This window comes from Columba livia, chromosome W, assembly GCF_036013475.1.
Source record: "Columba livia isolate bColLiv1 breed racing homer chromosome W, bColLiv1.pat.W.v2, whole genome shotgun sequence".
Classification (NCBI taxonomy): domain Eukaryota; kingdom Metazoa; phylum Chordata; class Aves; order Columbiformes; family Columbidae; genus Columba; species Columba livia.
The window spans coordinates 21,920,496-21,942,630 of NC_088641.1; the positions used below are offsets into that span (position 1 = coordinate 21,920,496).

Here is a 22,135-nt window from a genome sequence, read left to right on the forward strand (position 1 = left end):
CAAACCCCACCTGGCTATAATTTCCCTTCAGGTAGTTATAGAGAGTGATGAGGTCACCTCTAAGCCTCCTCTTCTCTAGACTAAACAACCCCAGCTCCCTCAGCCTCTCCCCATAGGTCTTATGTTCAAGTCCCTTCACCAGTCGTGTTGCTCTTCTCTGGACCCGCTCCAGCACTTCAATGTCTTTCCTGAACTGAGGGGCCCAGAACTGAACACAATACTCCAGGTGTGGCCTCACCAATGCAGAGTACAGGGGAAGGATCACTTCCCTTGTCCTGCTGACCACGCTATTTTTGATACAGGACAGGATACCATTGGCCTTCTTGGCCACCTGGGCACACTGATGGCTCATGCTGAGCTTCCTGTCAATTGGTACCCTCAGGTCCCTTTCTGCCTGACTGCTCTCCAGCCACTCTGTGCCCAACCTGTAGTGCTGCAGGGTGTTGTTGTGACCAAAGTGCAGCACCCGGCACTTGGCCTTATTGAACTTCATCTCATTGGAATCAGCCCATTTTTCCAGTCTATCCAGATCCCTCTGCAGAGCCCTCCTGCCTTCCAGCAGGTCGACACTCCCTCCCAACTTGGTGTCATCAGCAAATTTGCTGATGATGGTCTCAATCCCCTCATCTAAATCATCAATCAAGATGTTAAACGGGACTGGACCCAACACTGACCCCTGGGGAACACCACTAGTGACTGGCCGCCAGCTAGATGCAGCCCCATTCACCAGCACTCTCTGGGCCCGGCCCTCCAGCCAGTTCTTAACCCAGCGTAGAGTACACTTGTCCAAGCCATGGGCTACCAGCTTTTGCAGGAGTATATTATGGGAGACAGTGTCAAAGGCCTTGCTGAAGTCCAGATAGACCACATCCACGGCTTTCCCCTCATCCACCAGGTGAGTCACCTGATCATAAAAGGAGATCAGGTTGGTCAGACAGGACCTGCCCCTCCTAAACCCATGCTGGCTGGGTCTGATCCCTTGTCCATCCTGAAGGTGCTGTGTGATTGCCTTCAGGATGATCTGCTCCATAACCCTGCCAGGCACCGAGGTCAGGCTGACAGGCCTGTAGTTGCCAGGGTCAGCTCTGCAGCCCTTTTTGTGGACTGGGGTAACATTGGCCAATTTCCAATCATATGGGACCTTCCCAGTGAGCCAGGACTGTTGGAAAATGATGGAGAGCGGCTTGGCAAGTTCTTCTGCTAGCTCCCTCATCACCCTAGGATGGATCCCATCTGGTCCCATAGACTTGTGAGGATCCAGATGGCTCAGTAAATCACCAACTATTTCCTCCTGGAATACAAGGGGACTATTTGGCTTCCTATCTCTGTCAACCACCTCCAGAGATGAGTTGTCCTGAGGGCCACCTGTCTTACTGGTAAAAACTGAGGCAAAGTAGGTATTAAGTACCTCAGCTTTCTCCTCATCTTTGTTAACTATATTTCCTTCAGAGTCCAACAGAGAATGGAGGTTTTCCTTGCCCCTCCGTTTGTTATTAACATATTTGAAGAAGGACTTTTTATTATCCCTGACAGAATTGGCCAAATTAACTTCAAATTGCACTTTTGTTTCCCCGATTTTTTTTCTGCATGATCTAGCTATTTCCATAAATTCTTCATAAGTAGCCAGCCCTTTTTTCCACAGTCGGTAAAGTCTCTTTTTATTTCTGATTTCATTCAGAATCTCCCTGTTTAGCCAAGCCGGTTGTCTTCCCCGCCGGCTAGCCTTTCGGCACACTGGTATAGCCTGTTCCTGTGCACTCAAAACCACCTGCTTGAAGCATGTCCAACCCTCCTGGGCCCCCTTGTTTTTAAGCATTGTTTCCCAGGATATGCTCGGAACTAGACTTCTGAATAGGCAAAAATCTGCCCTCCGGAAGTCCAGCGTAGAGGTTTTGTTAATGGTTCTCCCTGCATCTCTGAGTATTGAAAATTCTATTATTTCATGGTCGCTATGCCCCAGGCGGCCTCCAACCACTACATCTCCCACCAGCCCTTTTCTGTTTGTAAACAGTAGGTCTAGCAGGGTCTTGCCCCTGGTAGGCTCATTTACCAGCTGATGAAGGAAATTGTCCTCTATACACTCTAGGAACTTCCTAGACTGCCTCTTCTGTGCAGTATTGAGCTCCCAGAAGATATCCGGCAGGTTAAAGTCACCCACAAGAACAAGGGCCGTCGATTTTGAGACATATGCCAGCTGCTTGTAGAATAATTCATCTCCTTCATCGTCCTGGTTGGGTGGTCTATAACAGACACCCACGAGGATGTCAGCCTTGTTGGACTTCCCCCTGATTCTGGTCCACAGGCACTCAACCTTGTCACTGCTGACCTCAAGTTTAACAGAGTCGAGTGACTCTCTAACATATAAAGCCACCCCTCCACCTCTCCTACCCTGCCTATCTTTTCTGAAGAGCTTGTAGCCACACATAGCAGCACTCCAGTCATATGAGTCATCCCACCATCCGCTGCTCTGAGAAGACCACTCCAAAGGGGGCCTTCGGCGGGGACCCCATTTTATAGTCTGGTCAGATCTGGCTGTGGGCTTCTGGACAACATAGTCCAGAAGCTTTGCAGCTACTCTGGGCACCTTCTTTGTTAACAACCCTGTCAATTGATTCAGGGTCCCACCCCTCCTGCCCCACCAGCTGGTGGAGGTGAAGTCACCCTGCCCCAGGGTAGGGGAGGATGTGACTATCAACACGTTAGTACCACCCTAGGTGTATACATGGGGACAGGCACAGTGGGGCACAAAAGGTGCTAAGAGAGCCATCAGCTGCCCCATTGAAGGCTCCAGATCTCAGGGAGATGTGCAACTGCCACAATGGGTGTCACATTTGCTACTTTCCAGTCAACTGGGACAAACCCGGTTAGCCAGGACTGCTGATAAATGATGGAAAGCGGCTTGGTGAGCACCTCCGCCAGCTCCCTCAGTACCCATGGATGGATCCCTTCTGGCCCTATAGACTTGTGTGTGTCTAAGTGGTGTAGCAGGTCGCTAACCATTTCCCCTTGGATTATTTGGGCTTCATTCTGCTCCCCATCCCTGTCTTCCGGCTCAGGGGGCTGTGTACCTGGAGCACAACTGGTCTTACTGTTAAAGACTGAAGCAAAGAAGGCATTCAGTACCTCACCCTTTTCTTCATCCTTTGTCACTATACTGCACCCTGCATTCACTAAAGGAGAGAGATTCTCCTTAGCCCTCCCTTTGTTGCTGATGTATTTATAGAAATATTTTTTGTTCCCTTTATGGCATTATCCAGACTTAGCTCTAACTGAGCGTTAATCCTTCTAATTTTCTCCTTGCGTAACTTCACAGCATCCTTATAGTCCTCTAGAGTAGCCTGCTACTTCTTCCAAAGGTTATAAATTCTCTTTTTATTCCCGAGTTCCAGCCAGGTCAATCTTCTTCCTCACTGGCTCTTCTTTTGGCACACGGGCACAGCCTGCTCCTATGCCTCTAAGATTTCGTTCTTGAAGAGTGACGAGCCTTCCTGGACTCCTTTGCCCTTCAGAACTGTCTCCCAAGGGACTCTGCCAAGCAGCCTTCTAACCAGGTCAAAGTCTGCCCTTTGAAAGTCCAAGGTAGCAGTTATGCTGACCATCCTCCTTATGTCTCCAAGAAATGAAAATTCAGTCATTTCATGATCGCTGTGCCCAAGGCAATCTCCAACTGACACATTATCCATGCGTCCTTCTCTTTTCACAAAGGACAAGTCCAGTGGGGCACCTTCCCTAGTTGGCTCACTGACCAGCTGTGTCAGGAAGCTGTCTTCCATACGCTCCAGGAGCCTCCTAGACTGTTTCCTCTCTTTTGTGTTTTATTTCCAGCAGACATCTGGTAAGTTCAGGTCCCCCACGAGAACAAGGGCTAGTGATTGTAAGACTTCTCCCAGCTACCTGCAGAATGTTTCATCTGCCTCTTTATCCTGGTTGGGTGGTCTGTAACAGATTCCCAAAAAGATATCTGCCTCGTTGGCCTTCCCCTTAATTCTTACCCATAAACACTCAACCATATTGTCACCCTCATCATGCTCTAAAACAGAGGTGTAACTACTACATTTCTACAGTCCTAAAATTACATTTGGCCCTTTGAAGGCAACCGCGAGGCTGATGTGGCCCCCAGTGAAAAAGAGTTTGACACCCCTGATTTAGACAATCAAAAAACTCCCTAAGATACAGGGCTACCCCACCTCCTCTCTTTCCTTGCCTCTCCCTTCTGAAGAGTTTATAGCCATCCAATGCAGCACTCCAGTTGTGGGAGTCATCCCACCATGTTTCTGTGATGGCAACTACATCATAGTTTTTCTGCTGCACAATGGCTTCCAGCTCCTCCCGTTTGTTGCCTGTGCTACGTGCATTCATCTAGATGCACTTCATCTGGGCTATTGATCCTGCCACATTTTTGCAGTGAGAAGCCCTAATTCCTTTGTGACTATTCTCAGGCACTTCCATGGTTTCTAACACATCTATAACCCTTGTGTCTTTGCTACCACACAGGAATGCATCCAGGCGGGTTTTGTATGTCTCCAGAGGAAACTCCCCAACTTCTCTGGGCAGCCTGTTCCAGTGCTCTGGCACCCTCAAAATAAAGAAGTTTCTCTGCATATTCAAATGCAACCTCCTATTTTCAGTCTGTGCCAGTTGCCCCTCATCCTATAACTGGGCACCACTGAAAAGAATCATAGAATCATAGAGGCATTTCAGTTAGAAGAGACCCTCAGGATCATCGAGTCCAACCATAACCTAATGTAACTCTAGCACTAAACCATGTCCCTAAGAACCTCATCTAAACACCTTTTAAACATCTCCAGGGATGCTGCCTGGGGTTGTTGTGACCCAAGTGCAGGACCTGGCACTTGGCCTTGTTAAATGTCATACAATTGGCCTCAGCCCAACAATCCAGCTGGTCCAGATCCCTCTCTATGGCCTTCCTACCCTCCAGCAGATCAACACTCCCACCCAATTTGGTGTCGTCTGCTAAGTTATTGAGGGTGCACTCAGTCCCCTCATCCAGATCATTGATAAGGAGATTAAACAGAACTGGCCCCAATACTGAGCCCTGGGGAACACCACTTGTGACAGGTTGCCAACTGGATTTGGCTCCATTCACCACAACTCTTTGGTCCTGGCCCTCCAGCCAGTTCTTTATCCATTCCAGAGTACACCCATCCAGGCCATGAGCTGCCAGTTTCTCCAGGAGAATGCTGTGGGATATGGTGTCAAAGGCCTTACTGAAGTCTAAGTACATAACATCCACAGACTTTCTCTCATCTGCTAGATGGGTCACCTTGTCATAGAAGGAGATCAGGTTGGTCAAACAGGACCTGCCTTTCATAAACCCGTGTTGACTGGGTCTGATCACATGGTTCTCTTGTAAGTGCTTTGTGATGTTACTCAAGATCATCTGCTCCATGTCCTTTCCAGGTACCGAAGTTAGACTGACAGGTCTGTAGTTCCCTGGATCCTCCTTCCGGCCCTTCTTGTAGATGGGCGTCATGTTAGCCAACTTCCAGTTAGCTGGGACCTCCCCAGTTAGCCAAGATTGCTGATAGATAATGGAAAGTGGCTTAGCGATCACCTCTGCCAGCTCCCTCAGCACCCTTGGGTGTATCCCATCTGGCTCCATAGACTTGTGGGTGTCCAAGTGGTGTAGCAGGTTGCTAACCATTTCCCCTTGGCTAATTGGGGCTTCATTCTGCTCCCCATCCCTGTCTTCAGGCTCAGGGGGATGGGTACCTGGAGCACAACCATATAAAGACTGAGGCGAAAAAGGCATTTAGTACCTCAGCCTTTCCCTCATCTTCTGTAACTATGTTTCCCTCTGCATCCATATATTTATAGAAACATTTCTTGTTACCTTTCACAGTGGTGTCCAGGCTCAGCTCTAGTTGGGCTTTGGCCCTTCTTATTTTCTCCCTGCATAACCTCACAGAATTCTTATGTGGTCCCATCCTATTGACACCCATCCTTGAGATATTTATAAGCATAAATAAGATCCCCTCTCAATCTTCTCTTCTCCAGGCTGAACAGACCCAGCTCTCTCAGTCTGTCCTTATAAGAAAGATGCTCCAGACCCCTAATCAAATTTGTAGCTCTCTGCTAGACATTCTCCAGTCATTCCTTGTCTTTCTTAAACTGGGGAGCCCAGAACTGGACACAGTACTGCAGATGCAGTCTCACCAGGGCAGAGTAGAGAGGGAGTATAACCTCCCTCAACCTGCTGGCCACACTCTTCCTAATGCACCCCAGGATATCATTTGCCTTCTTGGCCCCAAGGGCACATTGCTGGTTGTAAAAATCCAGGTCTCTTTCACTCACTTTCCTCATGTGCATTATCTTCTGGGGAGTGACTCCATTTATTATTTAATGCATTCTTGAATAATAGCTAGAACTGTTAAGGGATGTTAGTAGCAGCTGCCTCCTCCAGCAGTTCCAGCCCAGGACTTCCTCCTGCCCAGTCACTGGGACCAATAGTTAGTCCAGCTTGAAGTTTGCTAGCAAATACACCCCCCCATGTACACTCAGTTTGGGGAAGCCTGACACCAGACACATGGCTATGGCTTATTTATATATTTCAAAATAATAATTATGTGATGCAAAACTAGCAGTAGAAAATTTCCTAACATTTCTGTGGAGTCACACTAATGAAAACTATAGTTTTGCCTCTAAAACCAAACACATTTTCACATGATGCTGTCCACCCAAACTATTATTGACAAATAGGGAATGCAGTTACTAGATGTCTTCTAATTTATTAATTTATTGTAATCTTCAATTGTCTTTAATTTCTTATTGTGATTTTATGTTGAGTCAACTGGTACCTGCCAGGAATCACTTGAATTTAGCAAATGGGGGGTATATCTTTTTGTCTTTAGTTCATCCTTTTGCATTTATCAGTCCATCATACATGCTTTATGAAAAACATTATTTTTGTAAACCGACAATACCTCTATGGCAATAATATTCAGATGCAGAATGTAATTTGAAAAGAAACCATGTGTGACATTTTGTTTCACCATTTCATACTCCGGTCTCTGGTCTTTTTGAAATACACCAATGTGGGTTTCTAAGAGTCTGTATTTTGTCCCTGTGATTAAATAGGAATTTTGTGGTGTGGGGGGGTATTTTAATGTAGAATGATTGCTAATCTCTTTATGTGCTTGTTATGACTGGCTGTAACACTTTTTTTCTCTTGTTCTCTTTTTGTTCACTTATTTCTGATGTTTGAAACCATTCTATTCTAGAACCTTGTTTGTTAAATTTTTTTCTGACTCTTTCATAACCAGAACTCTTATCCTTCCTTTAGTGTTCATGAATATTTCACTCTTGTATTAGTTTTGTCATTTCATGTACAACTTGGATTTAGTCAATGTAGTCCTTTTACCTTTTACACTTCCAGAACAATTAGTTGCCACATATATAACATCACATACTTATGTTGGACATTTCACTTTTTCTTTCAGGTGCCTCCATGCTTAACACAGAACAAGTCTTGGGAATTTGTTTCCTATTGTATTCTGTCTTTATGACTTGGAATGTATTATTTAAAACCAAATTCACTACTGTTCATTATTTATCTTCTTTCACTTGTAATATTTTTCTATAATATGCTTTCCCATAGCCCTATAAATATGCAATGCTCTTGGTGTTGCCATGTCCACTTCTTGTAGTAAATCGACCTTGACTTGGTTACTAGTTCTATGGAGTTCATTCCTGCCTGGAGACAGGTTTCATATAAGGAAAATGGGATCCTCCTCAAATTAAGTGCAGGGGGAGGCAGTGAGTATGGTTTTTTTGTTTCATTTCAGTTTTTTTAAGAACCTTAGTTAACATTTTATAGTCTCCCTCTGGGTTATTTTAGTAGTGATTTTGGATGTGTTGCACAGAAAAACACGGAGAACTTCACACTTGCTTTCCTCCTAAATAAATTTGGAAATGCTCTAGTCAAGTGGTTCTATTTTCATCCAAGATTCTGTTTTCTTCTTATACCATGCAGCATAGGTGTGCTAAGAGTCTGGTCTTTGTTTTTTGGCATCAATCATTTAACAAGGATCTAGAGTTGTCAGAAAACAAAACTTCGGTCCCAAAGCAGATGTCTTTATCTGCAGACTCCAGACTGTTTCAACAGGGAGATGCACATAGTTTCTTCTCTTTGGAATAAGTCTCACACTGAAATAGGCAATATGAATTTTACTGCTGCATTCATCAGGAAAAGAATCGGGATCCCATTTTGTTTCTTTTGTGAGCTGATGATTTGCCTGTATTTCGCTCACTCAGGTGAACATGCCTACAAATGTTCTTCCTGCACATTTTCAACCATGACAATCAGCCAGCTGAAAGAGCATTCCTTGAGAGTGCATGGGAAAGCACTGACACTACCAAGACCCCGTGTTGTCAGCCTCTCAGCCTCACTTGGCTACCACACCTCCAAGAAACACACTTCTGCTGAAGAGGTGGAGGACTCTAATGGTAAGAGATGCTTCAAAAGCAATAATCTAATTGTCTAAAATGCTACTTAATACATTTATTAAAAAAAAATAAAATAAGGCAGCAGTTAAGAAAAATCCAAAGTTGCATGAAAAGCAAGAATAATGGTGGTGTTCTAGTACTTGACCTGCAGCAGAATCTCATCAGTTTATTCTTTTCCAACTTATACTGCCAATCATTGGCCTTTGGAATAAGTCAAGCTGACCTTACTTTTCAGCAAAGATTTACAACATAGGAAATTTTCAGTGGCAGAGCTCCCATTAAAAATCAGTGGGAAAGCAAGCATCTAATTCCATTTGCATTTCTGAAAAATATCCCTTTATCTTGTTAGCAGAGCAATTTAGTGAAGCCACTAAAGATTAAGTGTAAAAAGTAGAGGGAATAGCTAGGCAACTTCTATTTTGTTTTTTATGAAAATGGGTGTGTACACAGATCCTGATATTTGAAATACAGACAGATGGCTTTTTTTTCCTTGTATTTAGGCTACAGAGTTTTATTGCTTGTGCAACAAATGAAGAGAATACAGGATTGAAACCTGACATAAAAAAATGGTCATCCAGTTACATGCATGGCAGCAGACTCAGCATGCAATGTTCTTACTTTAAATGGATGACAGGAATACAGATACTGCAAATGCCAGGAGAGGGGGAACATACATGGATTATCTGTGTTGTGAGGAAAAGCAGCAGTGGACAAAGCAGGCTGTAGGAAAGAATGCCATACTGGCCTGGAGTTGCTGTCACAAAGGAAGCAAATGGCAGAACATCCATGGCTTAGAAAGGGAGCATTGTGCTCAGCATATAAGTAACTATATTTGGGGCAAATTAGCTGAAGAACTGTAGGAAAATGTATTGGGATTACATGGCAAGGCTTTGGTAGAGGGGTGCTGAAGGGGTGGCTTCTGTGAGAAGAGACCAGGGGCTGACTTTGTGCCAGATAGACCCAGTTCCAGATGACTCCAAAACGAACCCAAAGCTGAGCCCATCAGCAACACTGGTAATGCCTCTGTGATGATAATGTATTTAAGAAAGGGTAAAAAATGTACAGCAGTTGTGAGAGAGAGAAGTGTGAAAAATATTAGAGAAACAACCCTGCAGACACCAAGTCAGTAAAGGAGGGGAAGGAGGTGCTTCAGGTGCCAGAGCAGAGATCCCCATACAGGCCATGGTGAAAACCATGGTGAAGCAGGTTGTCCCCCTGCAGTCCTTGGAGGTCCAAGGTGGAGCAGATATCCAACCTGCAGCCTATAGAGAGGACCACAATGCAGCAGGTGGATATGCCCTAAAGGAAGCCAAGTAAAGTGCATCTATACCAATGCATGCAGCATGGGCAACAAACAGGAGGAGCTGGAAGCCATTCTGCAGCTGGAAAACTATGATGTAGTTGCACTCAAGGAAATATGGTGGGATGACTTCACAATGGGAGTGCTGCAATGAAAGGCTATAAATATTTTAGGAGGGATGGGAAAGGAAGGACAGGAGGTGGGGTAGCCCTGTATGTTAGGGAGTGGTTTGACGGTCTAGAGCTTAAGGATTGTTGAGTGTCTATGGGTAAGAATCAGGGGGAAGGCCAACAAGGCAGATATCCTGGTGCGACTCTGTTACAGAGCACCCAACCAGGATGAAGAGGCAGATTAAATATTCTATAAGCAGCTGGGAGAATTATCATGATTTTTAGCCCTTGTTCTCATGAGGAACTTAAATTTACCAAATGTCTGCTGGAAATAAAATACAGCAGAGAGGAAACAGACTAGGAGGTTCCTGGAGTGTGTGGAAGATATAACTTCCTGACACAGCTGGTGAGTGAGCCAACTAGGGAAGGTGCCCTGCTGAACCTGTTGTTTGTCAACACAGAAGGACTTGTGGGTGATGTGATGACTGGAGATCATCTTGGGCACAGCAATCACAAAATGATATAGTTTTCTATTCTTGGAGAAGTAAGGAGAGCTGTTAGCAGAAATTCTACCTTGGACTTCCAGAAGACAAACTTTGGCCTGTTGAGGGGCCTGGTTGCCAAACTTGCTTAGGAGGCAGTCCTAAAGGGCAAAGGAGTCCAGGAAGGCTGGACATTCTTCAAGAAGGAAAACGTAGAGGCACAGGAGCAGGCTGTCTCCATCTGCCAAAAGACGAGCCAGTGGGGAAGAGGATTAGCTGCAATTCAGGAAAAAAAAAAAAAGAGAGACTATAAGCTTAGGAAGAAAGGGCAGGCAACTCAGGAGGACTACAAGGATGGTGTGAGGTTATGCAGGGAGAAATTTAGAAGGGTAAAAGCCCAACTAGAACTTAGTCTGGCTACTGCCATAAAAGACAATAAAAATGTTTCTTTAACTACATTAACAACAAAAGGAGGGCTAAGGAAAACCTCCACCCTTTATTGGATGGGGGGGGTGTCGTGGTTGAGACGGACAAATGACATAGACCAAGTTCTTCCAGGATGAAAGTAGTAGATGCAATTTATTGCCACAAGTGTGTTTTTATACAGTTTTACCAATTCATGTGTCTCTTCACTATTGGTTACAAGTTACAGCAGTAACATCTCATTGGCTATTTTTGCTATCATCAATGTTACTCTTACTCCCCTCTCTCTCATGGGTACATCCTTAACATCTCCAGATACTCCATTACTCCCATCTTTCTCACGGGTAGTCCTTCATATCTTCAAGACTAATTTCTGTTCCCATGCCCTCTGTCAGGGAATCCACGGACCAACCGTAGTCCCACAATTCCCCCTTTTTGTATTTGTGCTAAACAAATTCCCTTCATTGTCCGCTGCAGGGCCCTTTGCAGCAGAGAAATCATGCATGACAACATTAGTAACACAACCACAGCATTTATCAAGACAATCAGTCCCGTTTTCACTACTGATAACAACAACCCTGAAAGCCCGCAACCACTAAACAATTTATTTAACAAATCCTATCAAAATCTTCATACCCATGTCCCTGAGCCAATAACAAAAAATCTATTGAGGCTCTATTCTGCAGTGTAGCATGTCTTACAGAATCTACATCTAACAAAAGTCCACTTAAAGCCTTAGAAGTTCTGTTAGTTTGCTTAACTAGCCAGCAGCCTAATTTTTCTAAAGTATTTAGAGCTGTAGCTGTGCCAACACCAGATACAAGAGATCCTAAAACCCTTAACCCTGATCCCCAAAAATCACATTTTGACTCATTTTGACTCATATACGTGCAAAAAGTGTTTTCCTCGTCTTGCTCTTCTGTGATCTATTATCATAGATACATTGGGCGTTAAGAGAGTTAATAGTTCCAAAATACACAGTCCTCCAACAGCATTAGAAGGAATTCCTGGCCAGGCTCTATCTCCACACATCAAGAATACACCATACAGGAGGTTTTGGGGTCGTTCTCCCACATTATCAATGGCACCCCTTGGATTCTTCTGTGAGGCATTACACCATCGAGTTTCATTTCTATAGTCACCAAGGGTAGCATTAACATTTTGCAGTTTTATCCATTCACGTTCTTGTATATTGTTCTGACATTTTTCGCAAACCAGCTGGATACAAGCGTCCATGGGCATAGATGCCAGCAATTCCAGTTCCTGTGGTTCAAAATCTGCTTCCGGGAAGCAATTAATCCAAAGTGCCATGTTGGTATTATTACAGTTAGTTGCAATGCCTCTGCACCGACCACTATTTTGAAACAGTTGTGTGATGCTGCTGTAGTCATCAAGGGGGATGCCAACCAAGCATGTGTGGAATGGGTTTTCCAGAGATGCCATAGCTAGGCATATGGAGTCCTGGCCAGTCATGTTGGCTAAAGTAATCCACATGTTAGTCTTTGTCTCTTCAGGCACCCAAAATGCAGCAGCTGCAACAGTCATTGTCAGGAAGATAACACAGGTTTTACATTTCGTGCCTGCAACCATTGCGGCCCTTGATCTGTGAAGACACAAGCATAGCCTCTCCCCCAGGTTTTCAACTGATGTGGCCTTTTCCATTGATCATTAACTAGTGATTTGACCATAACTAATGTAGGTTCTTTCTGATTTAGCATGGTTTTGGGTCATACTTGCAAAGTGTTTCATCACAGGGCAAATTTGGGCTGCACCACTTAGATATAAGTAATTCATCACATACAATCCTTTTGACAATTGGTTTTGTGCTGTTTTCCCTACTTCTCCCCCCTTTTTGTTTTAAAAAAAAAAAAAAAAAACAACCAAAAAAACAGTTCAGAGTCAGATATGTGCGTTGGACCTTGACTACATACTCAGAATCACAAATCAAATTTAGAGGTTCCTCCCATGACCTCAAAAACTAGCATGGTGAATTTACTAAGAAGTCTCTCACAACAAGCTACCACAGAATAAGTCTATTAACAAATTTTTGGTTTAATTTTCCAGTTTCATTAGATCTATGGATCCGATAGCAATTCTTTTGGTACCAAATATATATATATGCAAATTAAAATACTGAGCTCAGACATGAAAACCAAACACCAAGTTCAAATATGCAGATAGATCACAGTTACACTTATTCAAGACAATATCTCAATTTTTGCATTGCACCTTTGAACCGCTTACTGCTCAGCCAGGCAGAGGTACCGTGCCAGAGGTACCGTCCCTGACAAAACAGGTCAGTGCGCGCTGGAGCCCAACCAGCATCTGCCCCCCCGCCGCTGCAGCGAGCTGGACTGGGCAAGGTTTTTATTAGTGTTTCATCTGGTGCGCTACAACTCTTATTCCAAAACCAGGATTCTTTATTTGGTGTGCATGCAAAGGAACCAAGTATAGATGAGACACAGCCTATCACAGAGTTGAAAAAGTCTGGATATTGGAATAAAGCTAGCATGCTAGAAAGAAAAATAACAGCTACTACACACAAAAATTTTACCATCACATTCATGCAGTAAAGAATTAAATAACTCATGATATTCTGTATTATCACAGAACGCACATTTTGAGTCAACAGATTCTCATGATTAAACAGTTTGTGAACTCATCGTACCATATAACAAAGACCTACCAAAACTGTAACATACTTAAACAGATACCTACAAAGAAAACAGGTTAATAAGGAAAGCATCTTGCAGACTTCAGCAAGTTTACTGTGACGTATGTGTTATCAGTTAACTCTCTCTCAGCTTGTTGAAGTTCAAACCGTTCCACCTGTAAAACTGTCTGAAATGATTTAATGATCTCTTGTAGAGATTTATTTTGTCCTACTCTTCGCGCCTTAAAAACAACATTAATTGCAACAAGGTGTTATACTTCAAGATTCTATTCTCCGGACACTTTTCCCAATCATTTAACTTATACAGCAGCCAACACTAATTTCAATGTTTAACAAGATGGGTAATAGTGTAGGAGGACACCCGCTCGGCATTTTTCCTCCCCCCGCCCTGGACTGCTGAACTATCGGGGGTGCTGAAAGCACTGCAGGAGATGGAGTAGGGAGGGTATCAAAGACACGAACTGGGTAAATTTCACAGCAACTTTCAGGTTTCTTATCAGGCTGCAATGCTACAAAAACTCCAGCAGCAGCAGACCATTCAGCCTTAAAATCTTTTATAAGCTTCCATGTAGTTACTAATGATTTAGCTTCTTTATCATCTCCATTGCTGACCTTATCCCATAATTTCTGCCCTTTATCATCCCAAAGTTCACGTTTAAAAGCCTTCTCGGTTTCTCCCGGGTAGCCATTAGTTCTACACCAAACTAACAGTCTACGTATGTTACTTTCTTCCTATTTAAGTCCTCTCACAGAGAGAATATGCAGGAGGAGCTTAACTACAGCTTGTTCTTCAGAAAATACGTTTTGCTCCATAACTTCACTCTTCCCTCCTCCTGCCCCCAGCCGCTCACCTTTTCCAGTGATCCATCGACGAATTTATCCCTGGGGCATCTGTATACCTCTGTCTGGTCTTCAGTCCAGCTGAACCGCCTCCGGCTGGGCCACTCCAGGCTTTTCCCCGATCGCAGTGAGACACCATTCAGAGTATCACATCGGGGTCACCATTTGTTGGAACAATAAAGGACTCAGCATTCCTATTCAATGTGAATCACGCAAAGCCATTTATCACAGAAACAAGCCTCCTTATATATGCAACTATTCTCTGATCACATGTCCACGCTCCAAGCATGCATTCACTGATTGTATATCATCTGTGTTCATGAGCTGTCCACGCGTTGGAGTCTCACTGATGATAGGTCCGCCGATCCACGTCATGTTGAGGCCCTGTTATCGTAGAAATGCTTCTCTCCCACAGCAGGTCCTGTTCTCAGCATCTGAGTTGTCCTTGAAATTCATGGCTGGTTCAGTAACAAATCTCCATCTAACAGAAACCCCTCCACAGGTGTCAATCTCTTCTCCCAAGTAACAAGTGATAGGACAAGACGAAATGGCCTCATGTTGCATCAGGGGAGGTTTAGACTGCATATTAGGAAAAATTTCTTCAGTGAAAGGATTGCCAAGCATTGGAACAGTCTGCCCAGGGAAGTGGTGGAGTCACCATCTCTGGAGGTATTTAAATGACATGGTTTAGTGATGAACTTGGTAGTGTTAGGTTAACAGTTGTACTCGATAATCTTTAAGGTCTTTTCCCACCTAAATGTTTCTATGTTTATATATTCTAAATCAGAAATGCCATAACATAGAATTTGGGACCAATAGTCTGGGGCATAACCACAGTGCCTGCTCTCTGCCTAATACTTCATTGGCACTCCGAAACCTTCATATGCAGTCAGGACTTCTTGTTCCAAAGGGCTATAATTATTTTCTACGCCTTTGTAACTCTGGCTTCAGAATTTCAATGGCCACCCTCCTATCCCAAGGGACTTATTTCCAAAAATGCTATTTTTTCCTGCACTGGTATATAACAAATGTTTTACATCACTACCTTCCCAGATCTCCTGGTTTCAACTGGGATAGAGTTAATTTTCTTCCTAGTAGCTGGTATAGTATTGTATTTTGGATTTAGGATGATAATAAGGTTGATAACACACTGATATTTTAGTTGTTGCTAAGCAGTGTTTATACCAAGTCACGGACTTTTCAGCTTCTCATACTGCCTAACCAGCAAGGAGGCTGACAGTGCACAAGAAGCTGGGAGGGGACACAGCCAGGACAGTTGACCCAAACTGACCAAAGGGATATTCCATACCACATGATATTGTGCTGAATATAATACTGGAGACAAGTTAGCTGGGGGGGAGCACTGCTCAGGAATAGGCTGAACATCGGTCGGTGTGTGGTGAGTAATTGCATTGTGCATCACTTGTTTTGTATATTCTATTATTATTATTAACATTATTATTAATATTAATTTTTCATTTTTGTTCTATTAATATTAAACTCTCTTTAGCTCAGCCCACAATATTTACTTTTTTTTTTTTATTATTATTCTCTCTGCCATCCCACTGCAAGGGGAGGAGAGTGAGCAAACAGCTGTGCGGTGTTTAGCTGCCTGCCAGGTTAAACCACACCACCAGATAAGTCCCAGTGCCTTCTCATAGCCTGTTCCCTGGTTCATCTGCTCAAAAGCTTGCTGCTGTTCCTCTGCCTGTTCAAATTGACTCTTTCCAGGTTACTTGATATAAAGATTTGGTCAACTGGCTATAACCAGGGATATGCATACATCAGAACTTCAGGTTTTTTGCATAGTGAGGGCAGCATGTGCTAGGGCATAATACTGTTCAGATACCTGGATAGTCCAATAGATTCAGTTAGCTCTAGGCAATCCAAGAGACTCCTGGAATGCATTGAGGATAACTTCTTAAGCCAGGTAATAGATAGCCCTAGCAGAGGGGATGTGACACTGAACCTGATAGTCACCAATGCAAGTGAGCTAATCAGTGACGTCAAGATTGGAGGCAGCCTGGGCTGAAGACATAATGCACTCATGGAGTTCACAGTCCTGAGGGATGTGGGACAGGTGAAGAGTAAAGTCAGGACCCTGAATTTTATGAAAGCCAACTTCCAGCACTTCAAGAAGTTAGTCATTAGGACCCCCTGGGAAACTGCCCTCAGGGACAAGGAAGCAGAACAGAGCTGGCAGATCTTTAAGGATGCTTTCCATAGAGTGCAAGAGCTCTTGATCCCCAGGTGTAAGAAATCAGGTAAGGAAGGCAAGAGGCTGGCATGGCTGAGCTGAGACTTGCTAACCAAACTAAAGGGCAAGAAGGAAATGCACAGGCAGTGGAAGTAAGGACAGTTATCCTGGGAAGAGAATAGGGACACTGCCCAGTTGTGTAGAGATGGGATCAGGAAGGCCAAGGCGCAGCTGGAGCTGAACTTGGCAAGGGATGCAAAGAATAACAAGAAGGACTTCTACAGGTATGTCAACTACAAAAGGAAGGACAAAGAAAGCATACCCCCTGTGATGAGAAAAGCTGACAAAATGGTAACAATGGACGAGGAGAAGGCTGAGGTAATCCACAACTTCTTTGCCTCATTCTTCACTGGCAAGCTCTCTTCCCACACCTCTCGAGTGGATGAACTGCAAAACAGGGACTGGGGGAGCAAAGTCTCTCCCACTGTAAGAGAAGATCTGTTTTGAGACAACCTGAGGAATGTGAACATACTTAAATCTATGGGACCTGATGAGATGCATTCCAGAGTCCTGAGGGAATCGGCTGATGTAGTTGCCAAGCCACTCTCCATGATATTTGAGAAGTCCTGGCAGTCAAGTGAAGTCCCTGGTGATGGGAAAAAAGGAAACATTACACCTATTTTTAAAAAGGTAGAAAGGAAGAGCCTGGGAACTACTGACCTCTCAGCCTCACCTCTGTGCCAGGGAAGATCATGGAAAAGATACTCCTAGAAGCTATGCTAAGGCACATGGAGGACAGGGAGGTGATTCGGGATAGCCAACATGGCTTTACCAATCGCAAATCCTGCCCGACCAACCTACTGGCCTTCTATGATGAAGTAACTACATCAGTGGACAAAGGAAGGGCTACAGATGTCATCTATCTGGACTTCTGTAAAGCCTTTGACACAGTCCCCCACAACATCCTTCCCTCTAAATTGGAGAGATATGAATTTGGTGGATGAGGAACTGGTTGGATGGTTGCATCCAGAGGGTAGTGGTCGATGGCTCAATGTCTGGATGAACCCTGGTAAAGAGTGGTGTCCCTCAAGGGTCTGTATCGGGACCAGTACTGTTTAACATCTTCATCAATGACATAGTGGTATTGAGTGTACCCTCAGCAAGTTTGCAGATGACGCCAAGCTGAGTGGGGCAGTTGACACACCTTACAGACGGAATGCCATCCAGAGGGACCTGGACAAGCTTGGGAAGAGGGCCCATGCGAACCTCATGAGGTTCAACAAGGCCAAGTGCAAGGTCTTGCACCTGAGTAGGGGCAACCCCTGGTATCAATACAGGCTGAGGGATGAAAAGATTGAGAGCAGCCTTGCAAACAAAGACTTGGTGGTACTGGTGGACATGAGCTGGCAATGTGCACTTGCAGCCAGAAGGCCAGTCATATCTAGGGCTGCATCAAAAGGAGTGTAGGCAGCAGGTCAAGGGAGGTGATTCTGCCCTTCTACTCTGCTTTGTTGAAGCCCCACCTAGAATACTGCATCTAGCTCTGGAGCCCTCAGCACAGGAAAGACATGGACCTGTTGGAGCAGGTCCAGAGGAGGGCCACAGAAATGATCAGATGGATGGAACACCTTTCCTGTGAGGACAGGCTGAGAGAGTTGAGGTTGTTCAGCCTGGAGAAGAGAAGGCTCCGGGGAGATCTTATTGCATCCTTTCAGTACTTAAAAGGGCGCTATAAGAAAGATCGGGACAGATTTTTTAGTGGTGCCTGTTGTAATAGGACAAGGGGTAATGGTTTTAAAGTAAAGGATGGGAGATTCAGGCTAGACACGAGGAAGAAATTTTTTACAGTGTGGGTGGTAAAACACTGGAACGAGAGGTGTTAGATGTCACATCCTTGGAAATGTTCAAGGCCAGGCTGGACAGGTATCTGAGCAACCTGATCTACTTGAAGAAGTAGGGCGGTTGGACTAGATGACTTTTAAAGGTCTCTTCCAACCCAAACAATTCTATGGTTCTATGATTTGCTGCCAGGCCAGTGGTGAGGCCCCTATAATGCAGTAAATTCAGTTCAGCTACCCAAACAGTTTGTGTCCTGGAGGTCAGAGGAGGAGGAGCCAATGATTTAACTGAACTCTGACTTTTGCCTTGCCCTTGCAATTCCTTGACTCACAGTGCTAGATATCTAATGAGGTTTTTTTGTCCCACTCAGTTGTAGTTCCCCCCTTTTCCTTCAGGACCATCCTTAAGTCCTAGTATATAGGGCATGAGCATGGAGAATTCCCATATCTTCCTGATGTTTTTTCCAAGGTCATCCAGACCACTGGACTTCAGGCATTTCCAACAATGCTCTTCCTAATACAGTACATATAGGTCACTTGTTGATCAACAGGGCATCCCACCAATCTGTCAAGTGATACCAGAAGGACATTAGTAACTCTGTCTAACCATAAGAGCTATTGGACCATGGTGTCAGTGGCCACAGCATTATTAGGCTCCCTCCCCACTTGCTTGTGAACACATCTCATCAACTCAAGCAATTGCAGTAAATTACCTTCTTCTTCCCAGTCCCTTCATGGGGATATCTTATTTTTGGGATCAGCAAAATCAGACCATTTCTCAACATATCTCTCCATCAGCTGATCCCCAAGTCCACCCACATTACATAGGGCCGTGTTTACAAGTGGCATAGGACCCAAACAACCAAGAGCTTTGCTCTGCTGAGACACTACCTCTGGTTTCCCAGCACCTCTATAGCCATTGCAAGGCAGTTTCCTGAGGGTGTTTGCTGTAGTTTTCCCACACAGCCTTAATCTTGCTCTGAGTAAAGGACCTGTTGAGTGATCATGTTCTGGGGAACAATGCCCCTGTTTGCATAGGTCTACTCAGTTACAGTAACTGGGGGCTGACTTCTGTTATTAATTCATCATTAAAATTCCAAGTATCATCATCCCAGGTTTCAGGATCCCAGTCCAGTAAATGGCAGTCACATCAGACATTTTGTGCTCACTGGCCATTCCTGTATTGGCTCAGTGCATAGTCTTTAATCTGGATAATTAATGCCACTAGTTACTAAAGTCTGAATAAGGCTCTCTGTTTTGCACTGAGCATTTATGACTGCTTCCTTTAGCAAACCATTGCTTTGGGAGAGAATGTTAGCTTGATTTGCAACCTCTGCTGCAAATATTTTTTGTCCTCTGCTTGAAGCCTACCTACAACGTGCTGGCATACCTTCACGGAAAGCAGCACATTTCTCTCCTAGTGTTTTATATGCATCCTCTTCTCTCTGCAAGGCCCACCTAACTTTCTTGGAGTCTGTACTGGGAGGTGGTCCAGCTTCCAGGCAACTAGAACATGGGCTTGAAGCATGCATCATCCCAGTACCATTTTCTTGGATCCCTTTGGACTCTTTTTTTCCAAACTATTGAGTGTTCACACTCACCCCCAAACACATAATGGGCCCACCACTCACACTGCAGTACACCACCACAAATTCCCAATAGCAGAATCAGGGCTTCTTATGGAGATTCAAAATTATTCCAGTTATTCCAGATCCAGCCCATGACAGTTCCTAGTGTTGCCCACATTCTTTGCTAATTACCGTTATGGATGAAACAGTTTAAAGTTGGGTAATTTTGTTTGTGTTAATTTATTGCCAACCAGCACAAACCTCCCATTACTGGTTTGGGCATTGAGAAAAAAGAAAAGACAAGTAGATAAATACATAAACACCTATCCTCTCCCCTCCCCTTCCCAGTCTCATCTCCCCTTATTTTCACAAGTTACTCTCAGTCTGTCAAAATTCCTCTAATAAGGAAATGTTTGGTGTAGAAGGTTGAGGTGATATGTGTAACAGTTTCTGCCTTGTGTGCCTGCTCCAGCATGGGTTGCCCACAGGCTGCATTCCCTTCAGATGTGCATGTACCACCCCCTGACACAAAGTGCCTCTCCAGCCACCACTGGCTGTCTGTATATTTCTTAAATATATTTTAGCAGGAGCATGATGTACTTCTTTTATTGGATAAAAATTTAGTGTGAAGTGTGTTTTATCTTTCCCACAGTTGCTTTCATTTGCGTCATGGCAAGCTAGAAGCAGCTGTGAGTGACTCAGGGCCTTAAGATTTGAATGGATAGAACTCATTGTGAGCTGTCTGTGGTGAGCAAACCTGCTGAGAACAGCGAGGATAAATATACTGTAATCCAGTCTCTGCTCATGTGACTCAGAAGAAACAAACAAACAAAAAACCCTTGAATCATTTTACCAGAAGCTTTCATGTCTCAGCTGTACACCTGATGATGAAGCTGGGGAGCCTGAAGACATTTTTCCTCCCTATGTTTTGGGATTTTTTGGTACTTTCTGTTGTTGCTGTTGGTTTGTTTTTCATTTCTAAAGCATATATAACTATTTCTATGGAAGCGAGAAAAGAAAGCAAACATTGTACTCTCTTGAAGACAGATGAAGTTCCTACACTGAGTGCTGTACAAGCCTGTTTGCCTTTTGTTTCTCTTTACCAATTAGTTAGAATGTATCATATTAATTTCCAACAAATATGTGTTTAAGAGAATTCATACATATGCAGCCTCAGGGAATTATACTTTGGAAATTAAGCATCCATCAAAACAGGAGGTGGCTGGTACACTTTGTATTCTGAATTTTTTTTTAAATAATATTTTTTTTTTCCTTTTCAAAAAGCCTTTTATTATCTTTTCAGGAATGTCACAATAAAATTCATTTGTGCTTTGTCTGCTTTCATTTGTACCATTCATGGGCAGTTGTGGATTATATAGGACAATAGCTGAATTCCTAACTTTCACATTCAAATCAACATATTGGGAAACTTCCAAGACTCCCCTCCTTTTTTTTTTTTTTTTTAATAAAGTATTGTAGTTTTCAGTTCATGTGCAAAAACATATCTAGTCTGTGTTTTTCTAAATATCATTAAAATGGTGTGACAGCCTTCTCTTGGGTTGTATAAGGGGGAGGGAAATATTGTATCCATTTAATTTTTCTTTCTGTCTTTAATAGGTTACTCTCATATATTTATCCATCCCCATATCAGATTTAAAAAGCTTAATCTCAAATGACCACCTTTTACATTGTAGAATATAAATCAAGTTAGATGAAGAAATGGTAATCCTCTTATCTCTTCAGAAGGTTGCCTGCTGGAGCAGGCCTGGAAACTTTAAATTTCATTGACCCACCTGGAATGACAACTTCTCTCTCTCGTTCTTTATAGACTCTTCATACTCAGAACCTCCTGATGTTCAGCAACAGTTGAACCACTACCAGTCTGCAGCTCTGGCCAGGAACAACAACATCAACCGAATCCCACTTTCTGGGAGTGCTGCAGGAGTAGAAAAAACAGAAGCAGTCCTTAACTGTGAATTTTGTGGATTCTCCTCGGGTTACATACAGAGCATTCGACGTCATTACCGTGACAAGCATGGAGGGAAGAAACTCTTCAAGTGCAAAGATTGTGCCTTTTATACAGGCTTTAAGTAAGTATTGTGCAAAAGAAATAAAATTAACTTGAATGGGATTTTTTTAGCATTTCAAAAGACTTCTGAAATCTTTGTGAGAACTGGCCATAGCTAAGAGACACATGACCAATGGTGACCAGGGAGAGAAACATAGGAAATGCCATA

The 22,135-nt window shown here is 43.8% G+C and overlaps 1 protein-coding gene across 10 annotated transcripts in view; it reads left to right on the plus strand.

The window, feature by feature from the left end:
- LOC135575271 (zinc finger protein 462-like) overlaps positions 1-22,135 on the plus strand; it is a 166,033-nt gene that overhangs the window by 118,143 nt on the left and 25,755 nt on the right. For 9 of the 10 annotated variants that reach the window (XR_010468758.1, XR_010468759.1, XR_010468760.1 and 6 more), the window contains exons 7-8: positions 8,275-8,466; positions 21,727-21,988. Coding sequence is in view for 7 of the 10 variants with exons in the window: in XM_065045043.1 (XP_064901115.1) it covers positions 8,275-8,466; positions 21,727-21,988 (454 nt within the window). In the remaining 3 variants the exon portion in view is untranslated. The remainder of the gene's footprint in view (positions 1-8,274; positions 8,467-21,726; positions 21,989-22,135) is intronic. The other variant, XM_065045042.1, reaches the window with a different exon arrangement.